Below are 10,231 nucleotides of genomic sequence, written 5' to 3'. Positions count from 1 at the left end.
GGTGTGTCACTCAGTTTCCTGCTCCCAATAAATTCGACAACACAATCCATGAGAGTTGGGATAGAAGTTTAATGACCAGGTTGCCCCTTGTTTTGAATGAGAGAGTCATCCAGAAATCTGTACCACACAGCAGGAAAGTCCCATCACTGCCTCATTTTACTTGGTCTGTTTTGGCAGGAAGCCACTGACAGGCCAGCAGGTAGGCACATGTTTAGACAAAAAAGTCAAAGATAAAATCTCCTGATTTCACCTGCTTTGTGGCAATGGTTTTCCATCTAAAAATCCTACCTTATTTTATACCATTTGCCCACTCTTATAAAAGTACATCATTCTTGCCTAAACAGGAAAATTAAAGTTTATATGGAGATTCAAAGGAACACAAATGTAACATTAGCACATGATCAAAGATAAAATCCAGGGATTGAGTCTATTAGGAAGCCCAGTTTGAGAACTGATAGTCTTTGAGTAACAGCTCAAAAATAATCATTGTACTATGAGGAAAACAGCTGGTCACAGGTATTATTAAAGAAAATTTCCTGTAGAAATCCCAGCAAACTCCACTACTGAGCTGTGAGAAAGAAAGAGCTTTCTTTGCGTTCTCGAAGCCTGATAACCTAAGTGCTGTGGCCTTAATTCATTCTGCTTGCTTTGCATGTGCTATTGGGGATTAAACCCAGGGGTGCTCTCCCTTTGAGCTGCCTCTCCAGCCTTTTTTATTTTGAGACGGTCTCACTGAGTTTCACAGGCTGGTCCTGAACTTGGAGTCCTGCCTCCGCCTCCAGAGAAGCTAGGGTTACAGGTGTGTGCCTCCACACCTGTTAGAAAAGACCAAAAGACTAGTAGCTTGAGATTTTTCTACAGTTGGCTTTTCTGTTAGAGAAGCTTAACACATGCTTAATTCAGAACAAACCCTGACAATATTTTAGAGATCAATCTTTATAATGTCTAAACATGGCAGTTAGGGCAATTGTTTATTAAAATGTAAGCAAAAGGAAAAAGCCATACCATCTTTTAAAATACAGGACCAAATTCCACATCACACCCAACTCATTTCACTATGGATGTGCAGCACTAGTTAATATGGCCACCACTACAAAATAATGAGATGCACCCCCATAAATGCTTTTTCAAAAAAAAAAACCCACTTTCTTACACATCAACATGAAGAATGGACTTAAGTAAAAATTTTGATATATTTTGTTAGAAAGGTATTTGTAAAGTGGCATTTTTCACCCTAGAGCTATTTAAGATTTATTTTTTTTTCAGCTTGACCTAAGGGCTTTTCAATATTTTTTTTGGCCCATACTTCTCCAAAGAAATACTCCCCAACCTAAACAAAATAGGCTAAACTCATCCTGCCCTGCATTCTAACATTTGCCAGAATGGTCTACAACAGACTATAATGCTCCCTTCTAAATGGCAAATATCTTTGAAAATGTCAGTTTATTAGCTGTTCACACAAAGTAACGTGGTTGACCTAGAAGGTATAAAGGGGAATTTTCATAGTGGTCCCAGTACAGAGCAAGCATTTCAAACGTATAGGTTATATAGCTCCTCATAATCTTTTTATAGCTTTAGGAACATGATGCTAATTAAATAGGAAAGTAGAACATATCTTTAAACAAATCAGACCAAAAAACAAAACACCCAAAGTGCCCACAATATGTGTATATATACAAAATATTCAAATAATTTAGAATATGCAACCCATATATAATGTTAACTAGTAACCATAGGAAAAACATGGAAACTGTCCTAGTATACTTTGTACTTTTTCTATCTCAAGCGTGTCCAGACAAAAATTAAATTACACAATAAGCCATAGAAATTTTAAAGCTAAAATGCAATGCCAAAAAGAAAAGTGCTTATTAATCACCATTCAAGCAGCGGGGTGAAGCTGCCCGACACAATACACAGTATGGAAATAAGTAACCTTGGTTACTGTTTCCAAGGACACTGGGCTCTTGGCTAACAGGAGCCGAGGTGAGGCTGAACGCAAAGATGAGTCATTTTAACAAACATGTACAAAGAAAAATCAGCCTGCCGGTATTCCACACTTAGCGAATCCTTATTGGTGGCAGATAACTAAACACTTCAAGTATTAAAGCAGATATTAAAAGTAGTGAACACTTTTCATCACAAAAGGTTTTTGTTGACATCTACTGAATTTTCTTCTGGCACCTCCCAAAGAGTCACTGAACCTATCACACTTGATAAACACAGCTGTGATTATATGCAGGAATTTAATCTGATGCATTCTGGAGTCAATCTAGGAAGGGAAACCAATCTAGTGAACAGGTACTTTAAAAAATATCATTGACATAGGCCACTGTGTCCATACAGCCTTCTCCCCAAAGTACTTCAGCAATATAAATTCCATCAAACTGGGAAACATTCTTGCTAAGGTAGATTCTATTATGGAGTCTGCAAGACAGTTAAGCCTGCGTGTTATTTTAGTGCCATAATGAAAACTGTTGCAGTCCAGGATGAAGTGGGGCAGAGACCTCAGGAAGTCTGCTAAACACCAGCTCACCTGTCCCGTTACAAACACCACACTCACCTTGCAAAGGCAGAAGGCTCTAGGTGACAATTCAGACAGCCATCTCAGTTATAAATAGCTGGAGATGGCGTCATTCAGAGCAAATGAGAAAAACAGACTTATCTCATCAAAACTTTTCTGTGCACCCTGTATACAGTAGGGTAAAGCAGAAGCCACATCAACAGCTGTTTAAAATGTTCTACGACTTTCTTAAAGAATATGTAAAAGGTGTAAGATGAAACAGCACAATTCCTCCAAGTTTTGTCCCAAAAAGAGAAAACAATTATGTAAAAACAGCAGATATCCAGACAAAAAAATGCAACCTTCTCAAAGTTTACAAATAAAAAACAAGCCTAGGTCAGAAAGCCTAAGTCATACAAAGTGAAACATACTAGATTCAAAATGTCTTCATGGAGCACAAAAGCAACAGAGAAATGTGTGTCCTAGATTGGTCCATTCTTCCTAGAAATAACAGCCTTTAACATTTGGCTCTGGGTCCTCTGATTTTATGCATTCGGTATAAGCGGCAAAGAAAATCTTACACCAGAGAACATGAGCCTCTTCCTTCTAAAATTTAGTGAGGTTGATGAACAGTTTCCTTCCATGCTTCTACGGCATGTATCTCTACCATAAATAGACACGTATCTTACTATCCTGCTCACTAGGCTGGGAGTTCCTCTCTCACCCTGAGTTAATTTTCAGATCTCTCACAGATATGCAGTGCTGGCCCCTATGCAGTCATCTTTGGAAATGAGGAGAGATGCCACTGCAGAGAGATTTTGTTTCAGCCTTTCCAGATCTTGTCTGGAAAAATAACTAGCCTTTTTGTGGGGCAAAAAATGGTTTTCAATGAAGGCTTCAAAGGGGAAGCATATTTATCCTGATGGGCCTCTGTCAGAAGTGGATGCTCCTCTCCACTGCAAAGGACTCAGGCATGTTTTGGGAAAGAGTTTTCTTGAAAGGTGACAAGGGTCAGAGGTTCAGTTGTGACAACAAAGATGGTACATCTGCCTTCACTGCCTGCTACTGTCCAATGGAGATGAGCAAAGTTTTTTTCTTTAAGAACATAGAGTATCAGTTTAATCACAATTTCCAGTTTATTCATTACAGATATTTACAAACCAAGTGCAGAGAAATGCGTTCTACTTCACAGGACCACGTGTTCTAGATATAAAATAAGCACTGGCTTGAACAGTCCTGCCAATACCAGTACACAATAATAAGTTATTTTTCTTCAAATGTTGAATTCTTCACAGTTTCAGTACTGCAGCAGCAAAACATTCTTTAAAGAAAACTGTGGTCCATATTTTCAAACATCTTTAAGAGAACTAGAAATAAGTGCGTGAACTTCTGTTGTCACATGTGGTTTAGGTAGGCAATTTTATCTCAAATCCAAGAGACTGGCAGTAGGAATCAGAGATCAAAGGTGGTGTATAGGAATGACGGGGAACTTCTATTGCGTTTTCTTTACCTCTTGGGGAATTCATAGATCCATGCAGGTGAACCTTGCAGTACTCATATTCTGTTTATTGACCCTGTCACCCTCAGAGGTGTGACAGAAAAAACACAAAAACAAAACAGTGCTTCCTAAAGGACCTTTTCAGAGCAAGTCAGGCAGGATGAGACCAGGAGGCTTTGGTTCAACACAGTTGATCCAGAAGTTTGCACAGCTGGCGTGATACTGGTGCCCTCCATAGGCCAGCTTGAAACTGTCTGTTTCTGAGTTGAACGCCTGCCGGAAACAGAGATGTGGGGCAAGTCAGGTGTTTTCTGCTCTCAAGTGCTTATTAGCAACCAACACATACACCTCACCAGGTGTCACAGAGGCTGAGGCCTGAATGGCACACACACAAAAGCTGAGAAAGTAGCTATGGGAATTCAAGTAACAAAGTTGTTTACTGCTAATTAAAGGTAGAAAAATTGTTACTATTCAACCTAGTTTCAGCAAAAGAAGGCCAAGTCTTTCCTAGAAAAGGCAGACAGAGGCTGTGGGGATTGGGGAGAGATCATGACACGGAACTAAAATTGCCAACGGCCACAGATAATTGCCATCCCTTATTGTGCTGAAGGATGCCCTCTAATTGTAACCCCTTAAAATTCTGTGGCTGATTACAGTCCATTTATGGCAGAAAAATTATAGGAGAGTTAGAAAAGAATCAACAACTCTTAGGTCTAATGCCAATAGGAACAGTCCCTCTTATTTGCAGTTCTGCATTCTGCAGTTTCCGTTATCCACAGTGAACTGTGGTTCCACAAAATGAACACCCATCCTCACTCTTTTGAGAGAGCGAAACCACATTCACCTGACTTATTATAGTGTATTGCTATAATTATTTTGTTATTGTAACTATTCTCTTACATTAAACTTTATCATAGGTATGTGCATATAGAAAAAAACATGGCATATGTTGGGCTCAGTACTATCTGAGGTTTCAGGTATCCCCTGGGTGTCTTGGAACATATTCCTTTAGAACAAGGGGAGACTACTGTAGTTAAAAAGTCCCAACAGGTATAGGGGTTATAAAAAATAATGAACTTCAGGGCTGGGGATGTGGCTCAAGCGGTAGCGCACTCGCCTGGCATGCGTGTGGCCCGGGTTCGATCCTCAGTACCACATACAAACAAAGATGTTGTGTCCACCAAAAACTAAAAAATAAATATTAAAAATTCTCTCTCTCTCTCTCTCCCTCTCTTTCTCTCTCTCAAAAAAAAAAAATAATAATGAACTTCAAACTCACAAGACTTATTTCCAGATTAGTGATTTCTAAAGGTAGGTTACAGTCAACTGGGGAAAAGTAGTACCAACCTGGACCACTCCCTGTGATTAGTTTCCTAAAATGCTAAAAGTAAGTAAATAAAACTCTAAAACCCATGGATTTGTTTTTGTCTGTTAACAGTTAATTCCTGAAGCTCTCTGATCTTATTCTGTGTGTCATACAACTTCCAGTCTTCCAGAAGTTGCTCATTCTGTTACCCTGTTCACTGCAGAGAAAAATAGCTATAACACCAGAAGCCAATTATGAGACACAAGCATGCAAACAAGACAGCAGTGGTCCACACAGATATGTTAGTTGATTCAATCAAACATTATGGGAACAGAGATGACTCAGTAAAGGATCATGATTGGAACGGTCCAGGATGGCAACAGAATCGTCTGTTTGCCTTCCACACTCAAAATTAAGATGGACACGCTGAGATAATGTGTAACTGGTTCATACTTTTTTAGGATGTTCTTCTGCAGGCTTCTCTTCTTTCTGAAATAATGTTGAAACCATAAGGTCAAAAAAAAAAAAACCCCCAAAACAGGGCTTCTTGCCTCCACATAAATCCTCATAGGAAACCTTTCCTCTTTTCCACCCCAGGGTGCAATGCAGACAGCATGCTTATTAGAAAGGGAAGGACCACATCTGCTCCTTCAACAGCACCCCCGACTGCCCTTGGAAAGAAAGGTATTCCCTACTACCTTGGCTTTCACGATTTTTTCAAATCCCCACCTGTAGTCACAAACCTTGCACTGAAGCATGCTACATGACGCTGTCACCCAGGTCAAGTTAGGGAAGCACTCTGCCCTCTTTGGAAGGCATATGACTTACCCGGCTCCTAGAATCCACATTTAAGAGGCACACCCCACAAGCAAGTTCCTGAGCATTTTTAATCCCAGGTCGCAGCATACAAGAAGAAAAATCCAGGGAATTTTCATCTGGCTGTAAGTGACAAGACAAATGGGTAAGAGTCCAGCAATTTCAAATGTTGTTTGCTTCACTCCCTGATCATTCATCCTCCGGAGGTCTGGCAACAAATTAAGCCAAGTCTCTAATACCACCAATATCATCATAGTTTTTTTTTCCCCAAGCACTTGCCAAATACCTGCTATATTCTAGGTAGTAGGGATGCCACCATGAGTAAAAAAATGCTCCCTGTACTTTGAGGACTCATGGCCCCTCTGTAGAGAGGGGTCAGGTGGGTATCAGGCAATTCAGGGTCATAATTATAGCCAGTGCTTACTCAGAGGCAAGCACTGAGGGAGGGGCACCTCGCTCAACCTCAGGAGAAGGAGCCTGAGGTCAGGCAAAGCTTCTTGGAACTTGGAATCATCTTGGCCGAGTACAGACGGATGTGTTAGGTGAGGTAGGGGAGCAAAGGGTATTAAATGTATGATAAGTGGCACAAGGCAAAGGCCTCTAAGCATGGATGTGGGCAAGAAGCTAGAGGGTGGGGGTCATGCTTATTAAAGGCGGGAGGAAGTGAGGCTAGAACACGAAGGCCCTTCAAAGGGATGTAAGGAGCACTCTAACCAGATCACAGCAGGATCATGTATCATGGCCAGATCCTTCTCTCTGCATGGTAGGCAATGAGTTGGGGGTGGCCACCCTCAAGGTATAGCCTGTTAGAAGGCTGCTGTGGCAATCCAGGGGACATACTAAAGGTTAGAGCTATGGCAGCAACAGTGGGGAAGAGAAGAGAATGGACACATGGAAAAGCTTTGAAGGCAGTGGAATCAAGGACTGAGCGATCTGTTGGATGTGAGAGGAGGATCAGGCTTGGAAGTAGAGGGTGGGAGAAGAGTTCAGTTTGGTACAGCTGAGCTGAAGCTGGAGTTGCTGTGGGACAGCTAAGGTCAGGTGCTCTGTGTGCAGGTGGCTGGCTGGGCCTAGTCCTGAGAATGAGATTTGAAAAGTCAGCAGCTAGAGGTCAGTAGTCCAAGATCTGAAAGTCAAGCCTTGCTTGCACTAGGCATTATGCTTTTTTTTTTTTTTCCCTTTTGGTACCAGTGATTGAACTCAAGGGCACTTGACCACTGAGCCCCACCCCCAGCCCTATTTTGTATTTTATTTAGAAACAGGGTCTCACTGAGTTGCTAAGTGCCTCACCATTGCTGAGGCTGGCTTTGAACTTGCAATCCTCCTGTCTTAGCCTCCAGAGCCGCTGGGATTACAGGCATGTGCCCCACGCCCAGCTATTATGCTCACTCTTTATAGGCCTTATCTAATGCACTCCTCCAAAATAAATCTATGAAATATGGAATATAATACAGTGTTTAAAAGGGCAAGGTCTCTATTTTGGAAAGTTGTCAATTTCTTTCCTTTTTTGGTACTCAGAATTGAACCCAGGGGCTCTTAACCCCTGAGCTGCCTCCCTAGCCATTCTTATTTTTTTGAGGCTGGACTTGAATTTGAGTTCCTCTTGCCTTAGCCTCCTGACCCTTTGGGATTACAGGCATGCGCCACCACACCCAGTTAGAAGTGTTGGACTCTTAATGTGAAGAAGTTTGGTTCTTTTAAATATTTTTTTAGATGTTGATAGACCTTTATTTTATTCATTTATTTATATGAAGTACTGACAATCTAACCCTCACGCATGCTAGGCAAGTACTCTACCACTGAGCCACAACCCAAGTCCTGAAGAAGTTTTTAAAATATCTAAAGCAATTTATTTTCTGGCATTTTAGGCTAGATAATCCTTTGTTGCAGGGACTCTGCCCTGCCTGGTAGGGTGTTCAGCAGCATCCTTGGCTTCCTTAGAAGCAAAATCGTCCCATTCCCTGCCATCAAGAACTGATCTTCCAAAAAGAAAATAGCATGCATACAAACACTCACAATTTACTATAAACTTAACTGCCATAAAGGGTGTGCAGCAAATAGTTTACAAATAATAAAATATATAATCATCTTTATTGTAAATTCCATCAGTCAATTGATTCTCATGGAATGTTTTCTTTGATTTTGCCAACTCTTGGATTCATAGTCATTCTTTGGTTACTTTCACAAATGTGTAGTTTTGAAATAAATACTGGTTGATATCTTCATGTTAAAAAGACTAAGACTAAAGTGAAACAACAAAGACATTATCTCAGAACTTCACTCGTCTGTCAAAGACTGAGTAACTTCTTTGCTGAACATTGGGGAATATTTTCTCAACTTTGTTGTATTCACAATACAATCCCTATAGACACAGCACGCTTAAATTTAATGCACGTTAATATTTTTTTTTTCTTTTTTTGGTACAAGGATTGAACCCAGAGGTGCCTAACCCCTAAGCCATATCCCCAGCCATTTTTATTTGTTGAGACAGGGTCTTATGAAATTGCTTAGGGTCTTGCTAAATTGCTGAGGCTGGCCTTGAACTTGTGATCTTCCTGCCTCAGCCTCCCAAACCTCTGGGATTACAGGCATGCACCACCACACTGGGCTTCTCGGACACCATTTTAAATCTAAATAATCAGCAAAAAAATAAAGCAAGACCTGATATAAAGCATTTGCAGGTTTCCATGATACAAATACTCTCACTATGGCTGATTTCAAGCTTTTAAAAGTGATGTCAATGAACAAGGAATTGGGAAGAGATGTACAATCATATCATTACCTAGTATCTGCATCATGTTATACAATATTCTATGGTGACTAACTGTCTTGGTTTGTGGAAGACTGTTCTGGTTTTAGCACTGAAGAAATTCCTTAGTCCTGAGCAAACAGAGACAGTTGGTTGTCCTATGACGAACACAAATAACCCACAAAGCTAGATAATGGTAAGATATAATAAAAGAACTAGAGAGTCTTGAGTATTTGTCCTTTTTTTTTTTTTTTTTTTTTTTTTAGTATTTTTTAACCTCTGTTCCTACTTTTTAACTGCAAATTTATATAATTTTAATAATGGCTGTTTTTAACAAACCGACTTTAAAAATTCCTGAAAATTTAACAATCAGTTCTTATAAGCTGGGAAGAGTTGGCTCCAACACACCACTGCAATGGGAGGAAACTCTCTATAGGAGGTGGTGAGATTATCAGTAGCGTATAAATGGCAGTGGCCTTGAGAACTGATCAAGGGCAGCAAACTGCAGTGGTGTGAGTCCCTGACCAGCAGTGGGTCAAGCTGGCTGTGAGAAGGAAAATGGCTGCACATATCTGGGCTGGCTGTCTGATGAGCCTGACTGAAGGGAGGGAGTCAGGCACACAGGGATTAGCAGGTGGGAAAGGAAGTGAAGACAGACAGGAGTTGAAAGGAACAAAGTAAATGGTCCAGGCAGTGTCCTGTCCTAAGAACCAAGAACAAGGGCAGTGCAGGTGGAGTGTGGGGAGAGTGGAGGCTTGCTAGCTTGGCTGGGCTCAGAAAGTCAGCTGTCTGAACTGAGGACTGCAGACGCACTGCAGTCGGACATGGGAACACAGTCCCCAGGGATCATGCACGCAGGTGAAGCCAGTAAGTGGACACAAGGGCCCTAAGTCCAAATAGTCAAGGACCTGGGAACCTGGCACGGTGTTGGTTTATCCTCATGGACACTGAGGTGATCCGGGATGATGGCAAACTCCTACCAAAGTAGTAGCTACATTTTCTTAAGTTACTCTAGGTTGAACCACAGAGAGTTACCAGACTCTTTTTGAACAACAAAGGAAAGCTGTATTATATACTTTTAGTTTTCTTCCCTAGAGAAAAAAAAAGCAGCTTCTTCCTAGAAAAAATGTGTGAACTACGTATCATATTTCTCCATCCCTTTCTATTCTGAAATAACAAAGTATTAAGTAGTTTCACAAATTGTTCTTAAACTCCAGGTAGGGCAGGAAAAATGTGTGTGTGTGTGTGTGTGTGTGTGTGTGGTATTTCAATTATATACAGAGGATTCTGCAATAAACTCACATGGCCTTAGCCAAGTCAGAGGATAAATTTTCTTTTCTCCCTTTCCTTTTTTAGTGTAAT

The 10,231-nt window shown here is 40.8% G+C and overlaps 1 protein-coding gene across 18 annotated transcripts in view; it reads right to left on the bottom strand.

Moving 5' to 3' along the window:
• Window positions 1–49: 49 nt before the first annotated feature.
• Synrg (synergin gamma) overlaps window positions 50–10,231 on the bottom strand; it is a 73,009-nt gene continuing 62,827 nt past the window's right edge. For 12 of the 18 annotated variants that reach the window (XM_046423155.2, XM_046423158.2, XM_046423161.2 and 9 more), the window contains 3 exons: window positions 6,133–6,243; window positions 5,758–5,793; window positions 50–4,271 (listed from right to left, as the gene is read on the bottom strand). In XM_046423155.2, the coding sequence (XP_046279111.1) occupies window positions 4,140–4,271; window positions 5,758–5,793; window positions 6,133–6,243 (279 nt within the window). In that variant the 3' untranslated portion in view covers window positions 50–4,139. The remainder of the gene's footprint in view (window positions 4,272–5,757; window positions 5,794–6,132; window positions 6,244–10,231) is intronic. The other 6 variants (XM_046423157.2, XM_058572321.1, XM_046423168.2 and 3 more) reach the window with 1 other exon arrangement.

This window comes from Marmota monax, unplaced genomic scaffold (genome assembly GCF_021218885.2).
Source record: "Marmota monax isolate L192 unplaced genomic scaffold, Marmota_monax_Labrador192_F-V1.1 WCK01_AAM20220418_F8-fsc00171, whole genome shotgun sequence".
NCBI lineage: Eukaryota > Metazoa > Chordata > Mammalia > Rodentia > Sciuridae > Marmota > Marmota monax.
Note: the sequence above shows the minus strand (reverse complement) of the source record. Positions and strands in the feature narration are given on the sequence as shown.